Raw genomic sequence first — 20,666 nt, 5'->3', positions numbered from 1 at the left:
TTGAATCCACATCGGAAAATGTGAGTGGGTCTGGGTGGGCCACTTTCATTTCCATACATGGACGCAGAGTGAGCGTACACTTAAAAACCATAGATGGGAATGTGGGCGTGTCTTTGAGTCCATATAAGGAGATGAGAGATGAGAGTGGCAATGAGCTGATCTATCGTTACGATTATATATGGAAATGTCGGTGTGCCTTTGAGGACATACAAGTCAATGAAAGTCTTTCTGATTGAGTGTATATTTAACTCTAACACTGAATAATAAAAATAACATACCTGAAAGAGTAAAATTTTTATTTTTTTTTAAACCAATGCCCTTATAATCCGCCCGCACAGATCTACTGATTTAGACACATATTGTTCATAAAGATGTGGTGATTTGCAGATAAACAGAATAAAAAGGGCTGAACCTCAAGGTGAAAAATAAAATAAAAACCAAAGGAACTTGATATTTCGTCACATTTTTACAACATCTAATAGAAAGAAAAGGAAGGATCAAAGAAACAAGAGTTAACTACGGACACAACGTAAATGCAGAAGTGCAAAAGCGTCCCGCCTGTTAACGCGAACGTGACGAACGGAGCGTTTTGAATAAATTACATGACTCATTTATTATTAAACAGCGAAGGTCATTGGTCCCTGAAGCGAGGTTAGTCACTCAGTGCGATGTTCAAAAGCAAGATGGAATACAACGGACATAGTTCTGTAGATATAAACAATAACATGCCATTGTTCTTCAGCGTACACGTGGATATAATACAAATTAATCACAGCACAGAGAATACTGATATATCAGAAATATGCATCATGGGTGATGAACATCTTGGATGAACACCCTGAGACGATTTATCTTATTCAGATCGTTTGATACACGCCGCTTTCCAAACCACACACAAAAAAAAAGATAAATAAATAAAATCTTTTAGTCTATAATTTAACTTAATGGAAAAAAAAAATGAATGGAGAGTGAATTAAAAAGTGGAGCTCAAGACAGCTCAGAGATTTACATAAGGCCTACGTTCATATTATTAGACTCAAACATTGATTTAAAAAGGTGTCATACTTTAAAATACACATGCTAAAGGTTAGTTAGGTACGCTTAAGAAGAAATGATGCTCGATACAGAACAAATAATACTGATAATGCATATATTGGCCCTGATTTATTTCAACATTCTCCAATGATTTCCAAAGTGGGCTATACCGAAGAGTTTACACCGAGTGTATGAAAAAAATCCATGTCCCAAAAAGCATTTACATAACATAACGTGGCTATATACAAACATTCCATTCATTATCCATTCGTACATGATAGTATATTAAATATTCATCAAAAGTCAACACAACTGCTGATGGAAAAACCGCCCACGCTGAAAACCCCCTACACACACAGTATTGCATCTCCTCCGTTTGGTTTAATACAGAGCTCGTTTTATTGGTCAGGATGAGTTTTTTTTTTTTTTTTTTCATATTTTGCAATTTCTTTTACAAACGTAATCCCCGTTTTTCGTGTTTTCTCCTCTGGCTTGTTTGTCGATGCAGGTTGATATGAGTTGATAAAAAGGGTCTGATCGTGTCATGCGGAAGTCTCGCGGCTTCAAAATTTCAGTCTATAAAATTTATTATGTGTTTATTATGTAAATGATATATATATATATATATATATATATATATATATATATATATATATATATATATATATATATATATATTTGTCTTTTTTCATATGAAGCTGTCTGTAGGTGTGCACATTGTCTGTTGGTACGTTCGCATGTACAAAAAAACCCCCTCGAAAAATCCCGTCCTTGAAAAATGGAGAAAAAAACAAAACGTGTCCTTTAGCTGTAAAATGTCAAAGTTAAGAGAAAGGGAAAAAAATATTGTTTTTTTTTTTTTATTTATTTTTTTTTTGGCGTGTTGCTTAATTCACGTAGTAAAGCCAGTAGATGAGATTGAAAAGGGAAAACACGGCGGGGAATATTATCCGTGACCATCGATCGATGGCGTTGACGTCTGTAAGATCCGGGATTTTGATCTTCAGCTGTGAAGAGCGTCTGCGCAGTCGAGCCTTTTTAGGCTGTGCGTTTCGCTCCACGCTGTGCCGCCGTGGTCCGCTCGCCTTCCTGTACTGGATCCCTGAGTTATCCAACATCACGGAGGTGGAGTTTCTCGCATCGCTGACGCTGGTAGTGATCTCGTTCCCAGCCACTTCATTATGGATCTCCAGCGTGGTCAGCAGGATGTTCCCCTGAGAGTCCACCTGCGAGGAAAGAGCACAATCAGCACGGCTCTGACGCTCCGTCTCGATGATCTACGATGAAGCTGTGAATCTATAATAGAGATTTTTTTTTTCTTCGCTTTTTGCAAACAAAACACATAACACAAGTCTCTGGAAATGAGAACGCTGAATGTTCAAGTCCTAATCTCAGCACATCAGCACGTTATGAGTTATAAAGTGAATTACGATGCAGTTTCAGAACACGAATCATTCCGTCCTGTGAAGTGGATGAGCTTTTCAGACGGATTCGTACAGATAAGCTAGAATGGAAATAATGGTTCTTTAATGGGTGAAAAGGTGAAGCGCGCTGAAGTCATGAATCTGTTCACCTCAGACAAAATGACCATTTCACAATTTTTATTATTTTAAACTTTCCTGTTTAAAAAAACATTTAAAAACACTGTTAAACTCACTGGTAAAAGATAACTGGGGGGGAAATATTATTAAAACTGTACTGTTGTTTTTTTTTTTTTTTAATGCTGTTAAAAGAACTTACCTTAAAAAAAAAAACTTACTGCTAAGAAGTGTGTTGTAAAAAACTCACCAGTAAAAATCTTATCGTTAATCATTTACTGTTGAAAAAATTACTTTGTTAAAACTTAATACTTGTTAAAAAAAAAATTCATATAAAATTGACTATTAAAATGTTTACTGTTTAGCACTTACGGTAAAAAACCTACTGTTAAGAAATGTACTGTAAAAAACCTACCGGTAAAAATCTTCGTGTTATTAATTTACTGTTGAAAAAATTACTTTGTTGAAACTTAAAAAAAATGGACTATTAAAAATGTTACTGTTTAGCACTTACGGTAAAAAACGTACTGGTAAAAATCTTCTTGTTAATCATTTACCGTTGAAAAAATGACTTTGTTAAAACTTAATACTTGTTAAAAAAATTTGAATACAAAATCGACTGTTAAAAAATGGACTGTTTATCAAAAAAACTTACTGTTAAAGAAATGCAAAATGTTTACAAAACTGTAAATAAAAATGATACTAAAATGTTGAAAATTTTACTGTAAACTCCTTAAAGTTTGCGCGAAATAAAACGGTTCACTTACAAGTAGGCAGTCTTGCACCCTTTATATCTTTTACGACAAAGGACAGGTGAAATGTAGAGACATTCGACAGTAAACGCTATTATGAATTACTGAGATAACTAAATGTAAACGTAATGCAACTGCTGCTACAAGCAATTTAAAATCCAATGACAACTATTCATGTTTGCGGTGATCTGCATCAGAGGAGATTAAATCCATAGGTTTTGAGAAAAATTTTAGCTGTAAACTAAATAAAGTGTAGTATAAAGGTTACCGAATCTTTATGACAACAGCTGTCGGTAAAATAGTGTTTACTTACAGCAGTACATCGAATATAAGTTACAGCACTGCCTACTGTTACTTCAGTAAATATTTTTACACTGTAATAGTTCGGTGTTTATTTGATATTTTGAGTCTATTGATTGAACCGAACGCCACATAATAACAGGCCTACTTACTTAAAAAAGGAAAAAAACAAAACAAAGACTAGCTCTGTATTCTACTGAACAAAATGAATGTTGCTGTTATTTCCCAAAAGGACCTGCTGAGTATGAAATCTGTTGTTTACTTATTTTCACCCTTGAATCTGTTTTGGAAAGAGATATAATTACAGATCAGACATCACAGTAATGATGTGGACCGGGATCATAGGAACTCATTACTGCTCGTATGAATCTGATCTAAACATGAAGGAATGGAGGAAGGCGAAGCAGCCGGAGAGAAGGAAAGAGAGATGGGGTGTTGTGTACTGTAAATCCACTAAATGCATACGTGAGAAGAAAGCAAGGAAGAAATGAAGCATTGGTGCACGTTTGCTTTAGACGAAAAACACTACATGGTGACAGCGAGAGGCTACGACAGTACACACGCGCACACACACACACACACACACACACACACACACACACACACACAGACACACACTCACCCCTCGTGAGTGACGGTGACCTTGTACCTGATTGGACTGTTTAACTCCCGACGCTTTGCAATTCCCTCCCTCCTGAACAGACTGGCCAAAAAAGAAAAAAAGAAAAAAAAGAAGACCACCTTTACCTTTCACACCTGCAGGTTAAAATCTGAATATGATAACACTAGAGGCCCCGTTGGACCGAGCCAGACACATCAGAAGAGCGGCCATCTTGGATAGAACGCATTTTCAAATGGACTCCATTGCACCAAAACGTATCTCCACACTGTGCAGAGATGCTAACTAAGTAATAAGGTGCATTCTCATGTAAGGTTGTCACAACAAAAGTAAAACATTTCTGAGAATATTTATAGTTTTCAGGAATAGTGGTGCACAGAAATCGAACTAATACGCAATCAGGGAGACGATTGGCGATTTTATCAGCTCATTTCTCTGGAATCTCTCCATCTGACCTGCCTCGAGTGCATACTAAAAGTACACTAACTCAATCATCCGGTTTGATTTCAATGCTAAGAGCTTTGGTCTCGCTCTCTCGCTGGAATCTGATGTAACTCTATCCATCCGTCTGTGGCTAATCTGTTCTTGCCTCAAGTTCATCATCGTCTCATCAACAAAGATTAGCATTTCTTAAATTACAGCTGGACTACATGTAAAGCAGGTTTACGGGATCTGGGCAGTAACGTGAGGACGCCACGTGTGTGGCAGTGAATGGCAGGAAGCATCACCTTGTTTCCGTCGTATTTAGTGCGGTCGTTGTTGGCTTTCTCTGCCTTCTCTGCCATTTTCTTCTGCATCTGAGGGCCTCGTCCAAAGAAGATATAATTGACGAAGGCGTATTCGAGTAGCGCTAAGAAGACGAAGACGAAGCAGCCCATCAGGTACATGTCTATGGCTTTGACGTACGGGATCTTGGGCAGCGTTTCTCGGAGATGGGTGTTGATGGTGGTCATGGTAAGGACGGTCGTGATACCTGTGGAAGAATTTTGTGGAAGAGATTTAGCATGAAGCCATTGTTCTTCAAACACTCAAGATGGGGTTAAAGGGGTGGAACCACTTATTAACGTATGGACAATGTTTCATTCGGAAACTCTCACAAATAACACTTTTCTCTAAGAGCATACCGAGTACCAAGATCTTAATGCGACAGTAAACGCCTGACAGGTTCTAGGTATTAATAAGAGAGTAACGAGAAATCATTCAAACTCTGTACCACACTTACCAGGTTAAACAGGCTGTTCTATGATTCTTCAAGGGTTCATCTTTGCTTCCAAAAAAAAGAGTTCTACTTGGAACATTTTCTGATATCGGAACATTTTATTGTAAAGAATTTGTTGTAAGTAGAACATTTTAGGAGGCCAAAAACTCCATAAATATACAATACAGCTTTAAAGAACCCATTTTCCTAAGAGTGCAGTACCAAGAAAGTAAACTGTTACGGTTCTAGGCATTAATAAGGAAATAATAAGCAATAATTTGGAGTTTGTACCACAAATTTACTCAGTTACTACATACACTCGTAGAAAAAAGGGGTCTTCAAAGGTTCTTTGTATAATTAAGGGTTCTTAGCTTACAAAAAGTGTCCTATATAGAATCCTTTGTGATAGGAAAACATTTTGAGTTCTACATAAAACATTAATAAGTTTAGAGCCCTTAAAGGGTACTTCAGACTAATTTTGAAGGCTGTAAACCTTCATTACCCAATAAAGCCATAAAGAAACCTTCGAGAACTGTTTTTTTCCCCCCCTAACAATGTACCAAATATCAAGAGCTGCATATTAAACACCTGACAGGTTCTAGACATGAAGAAGTAAATAATGAGCAATAATTTGGAGTTTGCAAACTCCGATTAAGGCTTACCAAATGAACATGTACACTGTTAGAAAAAGGGGCTCTTCATGGGTTCTTGTGTTTCCCTAACAGAAAAGATTCCGAGTAGAACCCCTAATTATCCAGTGAAGCCTTAAAGAAACCTTGAGCCATCCATAGCTGGGAGCCCAAGAGAGTAAAACTCTCTCAGGGAGAGAGCGGTGGCATACAACCTCTCCCCAATCAATCAGACTGACACCAGCCATTAACGGGCATCTGTGAACTCATGCATGCAGAAGTGGGCAGATAGCGCTTTCCTCCGAATGTGACAGCCTTCACCCTCCCTGGTTGGTAGCTGTCATGGTATAGGGATGTCGTGTGATAAGAACCCTTGAAGAACGCTTTTCTTTCTAAGAGCACCCCAAGTATCATAACAGTTTAGCTAAATGTTTAACACCTGACAGGTTCTTGATCTTAAGGAGTAAATAACGACCAGTAAGTCATGTCTTCTGACACATATACAAGTACTGGTGTATTGTACGCTGTAAGTTGCAAATAGTGCTTCTTGCATGAACCATAAACATTCAAGTGAAAGTGAGACATTACGGACATATTGTTGGAGTCTTTGCAGATACAGCGTGTATGGGAAATGTCCTGAAGAGGGGTATAAGTGCAGCAATGATGTGTTCAAACTGCCTGCAATAATCCTCTGTAGTGTCTTATGGTCAGAGATGTTGGAATTACCAAGCCAGACCATGATACAACTTGTCAAACCCTCTTTATGGTTCCCCTGTAAAACCTGGTCAGGATGGGCTTTCTTCAGACGCCAAAGTAAATGCAGGCGCTACTGGGATTTCTTGGGAGGGAGCTGGTGTTAGTTGCGCAGGTGAGGTCCTCTGGAATGTTCGTCACTCTCCGCTGTGGAGATGTTCATGCTGTGCTGAAACCTAGCAGGTCCGGCTTCTAAATGCTGAACTTAAGTCTATGAACAGCATTCTGCTTTAGGTGTTCTTCTTGCCAAGCTGGCTTAGAGCCAGGTGAGATCACATCCTCAGTGGATGGGTCGGGGTGGTACTGAAACGGCAGCGAGTCCACTGTGGTGAGGAGACTGGTCCTGATGTAACTCATGACCAGACGCTTGAAGCACTTCATGATGATTGGTGAGAATGAGATGGGACTGTAGTCATTGAGGCATGATGGTGGTAGACTTGAAGCACTGCTTGACTCAGGGAGATTTTGAAGATATCTGTCAGGACCAGCTGGCTGATCTCCGAACACTCGCCCAGGGATGTTGTAGGGTCCCAAAGCTTTTCAAGGGTTGACTCTGGAGAGCGCCTGCCTCACGTGTGCTGGGGACAAGTAGAGTTCCTGGTCTTTTGAAGGACGGGTAGATGTCCTCGCTGGTGCAGTGTTCTGTACATAGGAGGAGTTGAGTGTATCTGGGAGGGAGGCATCTGTGTCAGCGTCGGTGGTACATTGTGGAACCTTGTAGTTCATGATGGCCCTGATCCCTTGCCACATACACCACATATCTCTGGAAGTGCTGAGGTTGCTGTTGATTTTATCTGCATGGTTGTGCTTTGTCAGACTGATGCCCTTGGACAGACTGGCTCCCACCATCCTCCATACTGCCACATCTCCTGCAGCGCCCTGGGTTTTCATTGCTGTCTGGTTGGTGTGTATGACTGTGAAGTCATCAATGCACTTGTTGATGTTGCCAGTCACTATAGCTGCTTATTCATTTATAACGGTGAGGTTCCCTTTGGTAGCCACCTTTTTGAATATACTTCAGTCTGTGCACTCGAAGCGATCCTATAGTGCAGCGCTAGCGCCCCCTGGCCAAACTGTGATCGGTTTTGTGTCCAGTTTAGCATCCAGTAATTTGTGGCGTTTGGCCTCCAAAATGGTTCTTCAAGAATTCATTACGGGTTCGTGAGATAGTTAAGTGTTCTTGTGTTCCAAAAATGAGGAAAACAATGATTTTTTTTTTATTGTCATGATATTAAATGTAAGGGCTATAAAAATTCTATTCCTTCTCATTAATTCGATCATAAATCCTCAGTGCAGCTGGAGAAAGATCTTGAATCTAGCATAGTGTAGCGCCATGGTTCTCAAAATGGGTTTTATGTGTGAAATGTTCATTAATAAAAAAAATTTAAAAACCCCTCTCTGGCATCAATACATAGTCTAGAAAATATTGTAGACATTTAAATAACGTGCCTATAAGGGTCCATGAATTTGTATACAGTTCAAAGGGCACATGACTGTAAAAAGTTTGAGAACCCTTGCTGTAGTGTATGTGCTGAAATATAAAAACCACACAATGCACTGCAGTAGATTAGGGATTGAAAGCTATCAAATCAATCATAATGTACTTTAGAATTACGATGGGGAATAGGGAGCAGGGAGTAGGATGGCAGGATGGCATAAGGCATCGTCCAGGCTGCAATGGAAAAAAAAAAAAAGTGATGAAAAGCCTCATGCAGAAATTGGACTAAAAGTACATACGAGGCTGTATAGACAGAAAAGTACACAGAGATTCTGAGATTATTCAGAGACTCGGCCAAAAGAGCCGCGATGAAATATTTCTCGTTTGACAGCTCGGCTCTGCCGCCCACCATGAATCTGGACACTGCGGATGGCTGCTACAGATTGAGCTCTGTCACAGAGAGCAAACGCCAAAAATCCAGCTCTGCTTACTCAATGCAATTACACAATCATGCTGTCAAACACGCCGGTGAATCAGCCACTCGTCACGGCGGTGTATGCATTAAACAACCGCTCGCCTGTTTACCATTTCTCATGCTTTAAATCTCATTTCCATATGTAACAGGAATAGCCGAAGTGGAGGCAGGTGCAGTTTTAACATGCTTCTCTCGGATTAAAAATCAAACCTCAGCTGTACTGATGATCAAAATGAAAAATTTTGTTATTGTTGTTGTTGTAATGATGTATATGTAAACAATAATATTTATTTTCCATGCTCAGGACTCCCCAACACCGTGATTCCCCAACGCCGTGATTCCCCAACGCCGTGACTCCCCAACGCCGTGACTCCCCAACGCCGTGACTCCCCAACGCCGTGACTCCCCAACGCCGTGATTCCCCAACGCCGTGATTCTCCAACGCCGTGACTCCCCAACGCCGTGACTCCCCAACGCCGTGACTCCCCAACGCCGTGATTCCCCAACGCCGTGATTCTCCAACGCCGTGACTCCCCAACGCCGTGACTCCCCAACGCCGTGACTCTCCAACGCCGTGACTCCCCAACGCCGTGACTCCCCAACGCCGTGATTCCCCAACGCCGTGATTCCCCAACACCGTGATTCCCCAACACCGTGATTCCCCAACACCGTGATTCTCCAACACCGTGATTCTCCAACACCGTGATTCCCTAACACCGTGACTCCCCAACACCGTGACTCTCCAACACCGTGATTCCCCAACACCGTGATTCCCCAACACCGTGATTCCCCAACACCGTGATTCCCCAACACCGTGACTCTCCAACACCGTGACTCCCCAACACCGTGATTCCTCAACACCGTGATTCCCCAACACCGTGATTCCCCAACACCGTGATTCTCCAACACCGTGACTCCCCAACACCGTGACTCCCCAACACCGTGATTCCCAACACCGTGACTCCCCAACACCGTGATTCTCCAACACCGTGATTCTCCAACACCGTGATTCCCCAACACCGTGACTCCCCAACACCGTGATTCCCCACCATGATTCCTCAACACCGTGATTCCTCAACACCGTGACTCCCCAACACCGTGACTCCCCAACACCGTGATTCCCCAGCACCGTGATTCCCCAACACCGTGATTCCCCAACACCGTGACTCCCCAACACCGTGATTCCCCAGCACCGTGATTCCCCAACACCGTGATTCCCCAACACCGTGACTCCCCAACACCGTGATTCCCCAACACCGTGATTCCCCAACACCGTGACTCTCCAACACCGTGATTCCCCAACACCGTGATTCCCCAACACCGTGACTCTCCAACACCGTGATTCTCCAACACCGTGACTCCCCAACACCGTGACTCCCCAACACCGTGATTCTCCAACACCGTGATTCTCCAACACCGTGATTCCCCAACACCGTGACTCCCCAACACCGTGATTCCCCACCATGATTCCTCAACACCGTGATTCCTCAACACCGTGACTCCCCAACACCGTGACTCCCCAACACCGTGACTCCCCAACACCGTGATTCCCGAGCACCGTGATTCCCCAACACCGTGATTCCCCAACACCGTGACTCCCCAACACCGTGATTCCCCAGCACCGTGATTCCCCAACACCGTGATTCCCCAACACCGTGACTCCCCAACACCGTGACTCCCCAACACCGTGATTCCCCAACACCGTGACTCCCCAACACCGTGATTCCCCAACACCGTGATTCTCCAACACCGTGATTCCCCAACACCGTGATTCCCCAACACCGTGATTCCCCAACACCGTGATTCCCCAACACCGTGACTCCCCAACACCGTGATTCCCCAACACCGTGACTCCCCAACACCGTGATTCCCCAACACCATGATACAGTATTTCATTCCTCTTATTTCACAACAAGCTTAGAATTGTCTACGCGTTAAACAATGACGTCATACTCAATTTCAATTTAATGTAGTTTCCCTCACGATACGGCAGCTGTAAACAGTCGTCCGTTCACCAGACTCACTTTTTTTCTCTCCCTTGAAGTGAACGCGCTTTATCTGAGTGTTACAAAGTGCTGACGCTGGAGACTCCTTCCATAAAGTCTGTACGAGTCCCTGTGAACGAGCCGTTACTATGGAAACGATAATGTATCAGAACGAGCTTGTTAATATCAACCGGCACTACTGTCAGAGCCGCTGTTCTAGAGAATTAAATAAACACCTTCTGACCAATCAGGATCCAGGATTCACTGTGCAAAAGACAGCATCGGTGTATTTATCTGAAAAGTGCTGTATTATTCTTTTTTAACAACATACAAAAATAGGTTTTTTTTGGAAATTTCTTTAGTTAAGTATATATTCGTAAGTATATATTCTTAAGGGCAACACGATGGCATACAGAAGCTTTCCTTGACAACTGACCAGTCAATCCACTGTAGCTGACTTTAGAAAGTTAATTTTCGAACACAAAAGGAGAAATAAAAATATAGCTAACTGATGTTAACGTGCACCTATTATGGTTTTTCAGATGTTACCTTTCATGTAGCGTGTTATAGAGCTGTTTGTGAATGTAAAAACATCCACAAAGATTGGGAGTTTTCGACTCCCAAAAGAAGGAATCGGTTCTGAACGGCTGAATCGAGTCGTTACTGATTCCAGACTTTACTTCCTGTACTAACCGACGTAGGTTTGTAACAAAAAGCCCCGCCTCTGATCTTCCTCGGCTACTCGCTGACAGCGGTAAACCAATTATGACAGACTGGGAACGTCTGACCAATCAAAGCAGAGTATTCTTTCTGGAAAGGAGGGGTTTAGAAGGAATCCTTTAGAATGGATCATTGAACGAATCGTTTGTGACACTGGGGTGAAAAAAGGTCCATTATGAGCACATTAAAGTGCTCTTTGACCTCGGATGCACGTAAAACTATCGTACGATACCTTTAAAACAAAATTGGGCACGTTTAAAAACCATAATAGGTGCTCTTTAACTGTGTACAAGTCTAACAAGTGCTAGCTGACGGATTTTTATTTCAGGTGAACAAACTCAAAACCTTCGCTGTTTACCATGACAGAAAGCGAGGACGCCATGAGAGAGGTGAGAGACTACTAATGTCAGACGGGGGGAAGGGGGCGAGGCTTCCAGGGTGTCAGTTCATATCGGAGAGTTCAAAACAAAGACGCCTCCTGATTCATATGACGATGAGACAGCCTCCTGTGTTACTCGGGGGGGAACAGAGAAGGCTATTTTGGTGTTCATTTGACTGATAATTGATGCGATAAAAAGTACGCAAATCAAATGCAATACACACACACACACACACACACACACACACACATATATATGTTTAGAAACAGAAACAAAATGAAACTATAAATACCAAAAATGGAGCCAGAAATTTTTTTTTTTAGATAAATACTACATTTTTGTACGGATAAAGCTAGTCTTTATGACAGCTGGAATGATATCGTGGAGTGCTTAGGTGGTCGTGGTGTAGCCATATTAACACTACTCTAAAGTAAAGCCTTACTGAATCTTTCCATTTCTATTTATAAGCCTGTTATTGCTCAGTCTCCAGCTCCGGCTGCTTAACATTACATATATGATATGATATTATATTAGACATAACAGCATCAGGCTCTTAATGAAGTAAACGAGCTCCAGCGTGGTGATGAGCTTCTCAGAGGCATAGTAACTGCCGTACAGTCTTGCATTTCGGCTCTGTCCCAAAGCTACGAATCATTTCTTTGAGTTAAATTAAAGTATTAAAGTAAAAGGCCTGCCTTTGGGCCTCCGTTCTAACTGGAACCACGAGCAGTGATTAGGAAATATATGTTAATTCTTTCATTTCTTTTTTAGCCTCACAACACCGTTATCCCCACACGCTAGTCGACAGTGGGCGTGGCTTTAATAGTAGCACCTACTCTGAGTGTTATTTGCACATAAATATATATTTCTGGTCCATATGCAGTGTGATCGAAACAGATAGTAGCGGAACAATATTTTTAGCATACGAGGCATAAAATAAATACATACAAATACTTCAAATAAAAAATACTTTTAAATGATTGTACTTGATATATATATATATATATATATATATATATATATATATATATATAAACAAAATAGGTTTTTTTCCTGATTATATTTCAAAAAAGTACTCATAATTACAGTCCCGTTAAAAATAAAACCCACACTTTTCCCATTTTTTAGACGTTTATAGCTGCTATAACGTAAGCGATAACAAGAACTCGCCAGCTAGGACGTGTCATTCTTTAATAATTGAATCATTTTTTTTTTTTAAATAGTTTGGAAATCAACGTGATGTTACAGGAATAAAACACTTCCGGACGTGCTGTTTTAATAAAGTAATCAAGTCTATATCAAATTAGGTAATTTTCGCTTTGTTTAACATTTAGTACGCACAATGCTGTTCGACTACCTGCCGACAGCGGGACTTACCCACCTGACGAGGGCGATGCAGCGGCGCTTTAATCCTTTCCTCCGTCCAGCTCTCTCACCTCACACTCTACTTAAACAGATCAGCTTCCGAAGCTTCTCGTCATCTCGCTTGCTAACTAGTCGTCTAGGCGACGTCTCCACTGCTTCTACGCTGGATTTCCCATTAATATAATAGCCGGGAAATGGAAATGATGAGAAAATCTGTTTATAGGAGCTACCAGCAAAACCTGAATGTTTGCCATTCCAAGCGCGCTAACAATAATAACGGCACCCTGTGATGTCAGCACAGCGGACGACTGCTAACGTCTCACAGGAATGACCCAGCAGAATACACGGGGAACCAACGGATTAGCACCACAATCACTAAACACGTCATGTTTAATGCGTTTCAGGATGCTCTTTTCTTTTCGACTCCTGACTGAACGTGAAAGTGGTTCAACCTAATTACAAACCGCATGTCTAGAATATTCCAGCTCCCTCAGGAAAACCCTTATCTCCTTAACGAGGCACTATAAAGTGGGCCTGTCCTAATTTCACACAGCTACATTAACGTCTAAAGACACGTTTAGCACGGTTCCTGGAATCGCACTGCGGAGACGTGAGCATGACGTGACGGCCCCCGTGCCGAACGATAACGAAGTCTGTGAGCACGCAGAGGCTTTTGTTAGAGAGGGCTTTCTGTTCCTCTCTGTTTTCAACGCTTTAACAAAGACGCCGACTCATCACGTCCTGACGTTACTTATGGTGTAGAAAACATGAAACATGAATTAAGGCACCTACTAAACCTAGGGTCAGGGTTAGTACTGTTGAATGATGGATTCTGATTGGTCAGGAGGTGTCGATGGATTTTCTACAGTGGCGCAGCTGCAGAGCGCAGGTTTATATGTATGCACTCGTTCTAATACGTTATCGTTTCTATAGCAACGGCTCATTCACAGAGACGCTCCACAGAAGCGGGTGTTTATGGAACATTTATTTATGGAAGGAGTCTCCAGTGTCAGTGCTTTGTAACACTCAGAGGTAAAGGAAAGGAAAGTTTTCGTTTCTCGGCAGCACGACCAGCTATGATTTTTCTTCTTCTTTGTCTGATTAACTTAAAGAGAGAGAAAACGGAGCGTCTGGTAAGGAAACGGATAAAAAAAGAAAATGGGTAAAAAGTACGACGTGCTAAAATTCTCTTTATATGAAAAACTTAAATATCTCTCTCTCTCTCTCTCTCTCTCTTTATATATATATATATATATATATATATATATATATATATATATATATATATATATATATATACTTCCTAAACTAAGACTCTTGATATAGTAACAGAACAACACTGGCGTTTCAGTGCACGTACAATCTTCGACACAATGCTCGTAATTCACTTCCTACTGGCAGCATTGTAGTGTTTATATTTTGTTCCGTGCTCTTGTGGTTGTTCTGAACAAAAATCGTCCCGAATTTAAACCCAGAACCTTTTCGCAAATTATGATGGTGGTTTTTTTCTCTCCACAACGGGCCCATATTTAATCAAGTCTCTCAAGGAAAGATTCACTTCCTGTATACATTTTCAACAAATATAATGCAGACACGTGTGTAACTTATACATGGCGAACCTGAAATTGTAACGCTAACGAGCAAAGATATGAATTTACATGGACTATATAAAAAAAAACAAAAAAAAAAACACGTTTTTTTTTTTTCTTTACTTCCGGACGCATTCTTTGCGGTCACATCTACAGCAGCAACCAGACCCGAACGTTCCTCATGTGCAGAGTCAGTGTGTGACTCCGTCGTGAAAATACGGCTCAATTCTCCACATGAATTGAGAAACTCAAAAGCAGAAAGAGCTTAAAGAGGACGTGAAAGCAGGGTAACACCATTTGCATTATCGGAGCCTCTCACATTTCCGTTCGGAGATGACCGGATTCCTAAAGTGTGTGCATGTGTGGGTGTGTGTGTGTGTGTGAGTGTTTAATTTAGTCGGAGAGCCCGACAGTGGCCGCAGTAAAGCCGGATGCGGATGTGGAGGATGGATGGATGGATGGATGGATGGCCTTCACCTCACTCTCGGCTCTCTCGGAGTCGTTTAAAGGCGAGATTCATTGCTCCTCTGCAGCGTGCAGGAGGACTGAAATGGAGGTTAAATGTAATTGTTTTCCAGCTGCATCGATCTTTGTGTTTTTACTGGGTTACCTGGCAGGGGAGAGAGTGAAAGAGACCGAGAGAGCTGGGAACTCGTAATGATAATAGCAGGTGAAGTGAGATGTGCATGTGTGTGTGTGCGTGTGTGTGTGTGTGTGTGTGTGTGTGGCCATAGAGACTTTTCCATCCCAATTCAAAGTGCTCTCATTTCACTGCTTAATGTCGTTAATGAGGATAGTCTTGCAAAAAAGTAGACCATCATCCCGCATACCATTTTTAACCCTCCCTTACTTCTCTCTCTCCGTCTCTCTGTCACAAACACACACTCGAGTGTATACACTTCATCATGAAACACACACACACACACACACACACACACACACACACACACACACGATCTTATGATCTAAAAATCGACCTCACACTCCCACCTCCGTGTGTCAGTGTGTGATGTGGGAGGGAAAATGAGTTGCCATTTTATCAGCTACACCATTTAAGTCATTTAGGTTTAGGTGTAAAATTACTGATAATAGTCATCTGGTTTGAATGTATTGGCACCCTAGTACATCATCCACACTGGGATGAATGGGATGAGCACATATGACTTGGGTATTGGATCATTAGCCTGGTTATGTGTTATTATTTGTGGTGAAGGTACATCAGTGTCGCTGTTGTTGTTATTGTTGTTGTTATTATTGTTGTTGTTGTTGTTGTTGGGGTTTTAAACACCTCTATATTGAGAAACATTCCATAAGCAATCCAACAGCTATTCTATGGTGGGGCCTTTCTTTTGATGGATGGTATAGAAGGGTGCCAATATTTTGTGCTAGTTTGTAATTCTACACGTACATTTTCTAAAATGAACGCTTTGTGTGAATGAGGTCACTACAGCAAGTGCAAGTATGAAAGTAATTAAATAAATGCATGCACACATAGTATGTCTTGTGTTTGACTACCGTGTGTTTGTGTACGGTTGCCAGGTCCTCAGTTTTCAGTTCGATTTTGCACACTTTTCTTGCTGCAGTGGGAGTGTCATTTTAATTATATCAATCTTTAGCAGGTAAATATAGATTAAGATGCAGATCAATATAGATTAAGATGCAGGGAAATATAGATTAAGATGCAGGGAAATATAGATCAGGATGAAGGGAAATATGGATTAGGATGCCGTAAATGTAGATTAGGATGTATGTAAATATAGACTAGGAAGCAGGTAAATATAGGTTAGGATGCAGGTAGATGTAGATTAGGACGCAGGTAGATGTAGATTAGGATGCAGGTAGATGTAGATTAGGACACAGGTAGATGTAGATTAGGACACAGGTAGATGTAGATTAGGATGCAGGTAGATGTAGATTAGGACACAGGTAGATGTAGATTAGGACGCAGGTAGATGTAGATTAGGACGCAGGTAGATGTAGATTAGGACGCAGGTAGATGTAGATTAGGACACAGGTAGATGTAGATTAGGACGCAGGTAGATGTAGATTAGGATGCAGGTAGATGTAGATTAGGACACAGGTAGATGTAGATTAGGATGCAGGTAGATGTAGATTAGGATGCAGGTAGATGTAGATTAGGACACAGGTAGATGTAGATTAGGACACAGGTAGATGTAGATTAGGATGCAGGTAGATGTAGATTAGGATGCAGGTAGATGTAGATTAGGACACAGGTAGATGTAGATTAGGATGCAGGTAGATGTAGATTAGGACACAGGTAGATGTAGATTAGGACGCAGGTAGATGTAGATTAGGACGCAGGTAGATGTAGATTAGGATGCAGGTAGATGTAGATTAGGACGCAGGTAGATGTAGATTAGGATGCAGGTAGATGTAGATTAGGACGCAGGTAGATGTAGATTAGGACACAGGTAGATGTAGATTAGGACGCAGGTAGATGTAGATTAGGACACAGGTAGATGTAGATTAGGACGCAGGTAGATGTAGATTAGGACGCAGGTAGATGTAGATTAGGACGCAGGTAGATGTAGATTAGGATGCAGGTAGATGTAGATTAGGACACAGGTAGATGTAGATTAGGACGCAGGTAGATGTAGATTAGGATGCAGGTAGATGTAGATTAGGACGCAGGTAGATGTAGATTAGGATGCAGGTAGATGTAGATTAGGACACAGGTAGATGTAGATTAGGACACAGGTAGATGTAGATTAGGATGCAGGTAGATGTAGATTAGGACACAGGTAGATGTAGATTAGGACACAGGTAGATGTAGATTAGGATGCAGGTAGATGTAGATTAGGATGCAGGTAGATGTAGATTAGGATGCAGGTAGATGTAGATTAGGACGCAGGTAGATGTAGATTAGGACACAGGTAGATGTAGATTAGGATGCAGGTAGATATAGATTAGGATGCAGGTAGATGTAGATTAGGACGCAGGTAGATGTAGATTAGGATGCAGGTAGATGTAGATTAGGACGCAGGTAAATATAGATTAGGAGATTGATTGAGGAGATATCTGCTGTGATTGGTTGGAGTAACGTGGGCATTAGTGAAAAGCTGTCTTATTTGACTGGCTCTGATTGGCTAGAGCAGTCCCAGTGAAAAACAGAAAATAACTTGTTTTATGGACGTTCCACAGCATTGAATGTAACAATAAATGGATAAATGTTCTTTAGCAACAAATATAGTAATTTTTGGTAAACTGCTGTGGCACTAGAAGAATAAAACACTTGGGGACATGCTGTTATAGGAAAATAATCCACACAACTGTGTTAACAGTAACCCTTATGGTGTGTTTAGTTTGTCTACCTAAAGCTACTCTCGCTGCTGAAGCATCGTAGTTAATCCAGAAGGAGACCCAGGACAGGATGGTGATCAGGATGGAAGGCATGTAGGTCTGCAGGATGAAATATCCGATGTTCCTCTTCAGCTTGAAGCTGAGTGACAGGCGTGGATAAGCTCCTGAGAGAGAGAGAGAGAGAGAGAGAGAGATGGGATATAGACAGACAGGTTATTTATTCCGACAGGCTGTGGAGCCATACTTTATGTTTTGTTTCAGTTTCTATGGAAATGGTGGTGCAGTTTTGCCTCCGTCGCTATGGCAACAGGCAGCCATGGTGTGGTGGAATAAATAGTTTTTTTTCCCTCGTGATTGGTTGTAGTAGCTCAGCCTTGAGCGCTTTCGCCACCACAATGAGATGAAAGAGAGGTAAAAAAAAGTCAACTTCTTGTTAAAGGACTTTAATAATGACAATACTGACTGCATCAAATGGTGCTGAGGATGATTCGAGACTGAAAATAAGATGTTAACACCTGAACTGAGTCGAGTTAAACATGGAACATTGAGAAAACAAAAACACACCCACACACAGTATACATAATATTCTCACATGAAACAGCTCATGTACACACAACACACACCGTCCAAGTGAAAAATGGACGGAAGGAAGGATCTGATCTCTATAACGTCGTCTTTCCATGCCCCCTCTGCAAGGTCTGATCCCTACAATGTCATCTTTCCCTGTACACTCAGTGAGGTCTGATCTCTATAACATAGTCTTTCCTCGCCCCCTCGGCAAGGTCTGATCTCTGTACTTGTCGTTCCTCTGCCCCTTGACGAGGTCTGATCTCTATAACATAATCTTTCCATGTCCCCTTACCAAAGGTTTGAACTCTGCAACCATGAAAATTGAATTATCTTTCCCCTCCTCCTTCATGAGGTCTGATCTCTATAACGTCCTCTTTCCCTGCTCCCTCAGAGAGGTTTGATTTCTATAACATTGTCTTTCCCCTCCTCCTCGGCAAGTTCTGATCTCTGTGATAATATCTTTCCTCTCCTCTGTGAGGTCTGATCTCTATAATGTCCCCTGGGCCTGCTCCCTTATTGAGATCTGATCTCTACAACATCATCTTTCCCTGGTCCCTCAGTGAGGTCTGATCTCTATAACATCCTCTTGCCCTGCTCCCTCAGTGAGGTCTGATCTCTATAATGTCCTCTTGCCCTGCTCCCTCAGTGAGGTCTGATCTCTATAACATCCTCTTGCCCTGCTCCCTCAGTGAGGTCTGATCTCTATAACGGCCTCTTGCCCTGCTCCCTCAGTGAGGTCTGATCTCTATAACGTCCTCTTGCCCTGCTCCCTCAGTGAGGTCTGATCTCGATAACGTCCTTTTCCCTGCTCCCTCAGTGAGGTCTGATCTCTATAACGTCATCTTTCCCCGCTCCCTCAGTGAGGTCTAATCTCTGTAATGGCCTCTTTCCTGCTCCCTCAGTGAGGTCTGATCTCTATAACGGCCTCTTTCCCCGCTCCCTCAGTGAGGTCTGATCTCTATAACGTCCTCTTTGCCTGCTCCCTCAGCAAGGTCTGATTTCTATAACATCCCACCATACCCTCGATTCCCACATAGAGATGATGTTCAACATCCCGGTAATTCCGAAGTGGGAATAATTATTAGTGTGCCAGGTCTCTAGCTCTACAGGGGAATGATTTTTGCAGTGGTGCTTCTGCTTCATGAATGTATGACACAGTGGATGGAGTGCTTCTCTTGTCTCTCTCACTCTCTTTTTAATAGTGTGAAGAAATGGGGAAGTAATCATCCCTCCATCATGGCTGGTCTGAGCTGCTGTTTCTACGACTGGGGGGTGAGACGCTTGACGCAAAGCCAGTTATTAACCTCGCCTCGGAATGTAGCGATCCCCGAGCTCAACCAAGCTCGAAAATACAACACCCTCTCATTGTCACATCAAAACCAGTGGGAGTTATTTGTTTATTTGTTTGCTCAGACATAAAAAAAAAAAAACCCCCGTATACAACTCAGTAAGCGAGAGTGTCTATTATGTACATAATGTACAGACAAATACAAACACAGATAGGATCTGCACTGTCGTTTTTTTCTTCTTTTCTTATTCGTACTTTTTAATTTCCTGTCATGTGGGCAAGTGGTCAGATATTTCGGGAAACAGACCCAACTAAATTCGTTAGAAAATACCATCTGCAGGTATGAACAAAAAAATAATAATAGTATGAGTGGGATTAAAAAACAGTCCCACAGACGTCTTTATTAAAAAAAAGAAAAAAAGAAGAAGATAAATGTTTAGTGTCTCTTTTTTGAAAGCAAATTAATTCTGTCATTGATTCTTGAAAAAGTAATGCAGTTCCACAGTTCACTCCAGGACTTATCCCACAGCGCTGCTGAGTTCTGGACTCTGATTGGTCAGAAGGTGTTGATTAATTCTCTAGAACAGCAGCTCTGACAGGTTTATATTAATGTGTGATTGTTTCTATAGTAACAGCCCATTTACAGGGACTCTTACTTTGTAGTCAAATTAAAATGGAGAAGTTTCCTGTAAGGAGACGTTCATGGACGTC

General features: G+C 41.7%; 1 protein-coding gene across 3 annotated transcripts in view; it reads right to left on the bottom strand.

Annotated features, from left to right (window-relative positions):
• Positions 1 to 1,723: 1,723 nt before the first annotated feature.
• Positions 1,724 to 20,666, bottom strand: part of gabrb3 (gamma-aminobutyric acid type A receptor subunit beta3) — a 56,993-nt gene continuing 38,050 nt past the window's right edge. Inside the window, exons 7-10 of one of the 3 annotated variants that reach the window (XM_017479137.3) lie at positions 18,109 to 18,261; positions 4,973 to 5,217; positions 4,248 to 4,328; positions 1,724 to 2,261 (exon numbers count right to left, since the gene is read on the bottom strand). In XM_017479137.3, coding sequence (XP_017334626.1) covers positions 1,923 to 2,261; positions 4,248 to 4,328; positions 4,973 to 5,217; positions 18,109 to 18,261 — 818 coding nt within the window. In that variant the 3' untranslated portion in view covers positions 1,724 to 1,922. The remainder of the gene's footprint in view (positions 2,262 to 4,247; positions 4,329 to 4,972; positions 5,218 to 18,108; positions 18,262 to 20,666) is intronic. The other 2 variants (XM_053683726.1, XM_017479139.3) reach the window with 2 other exon arrangements.

This window comes from Ictalurus punctatus, chromosome 11, assembly GCF_001660625.3.
Source record: "Ictalurus punctatus breed USDA103 chromosome 11, Coco_2.0, whole genome shotgun sequence".
In the NCBI taxonomy this organism is placed as follows: domain Eukaryota; kingdom Metazoa; phylum Chordata; class Actinopteri; order Siluriformes; family Ictaluridae; genus Ictalurus; species Ictalurus punctatus.
Note: the sequence above shows the minus strand (reverse complement) of the source record. Positions and strands in the feature narration are given on the sequence as shown.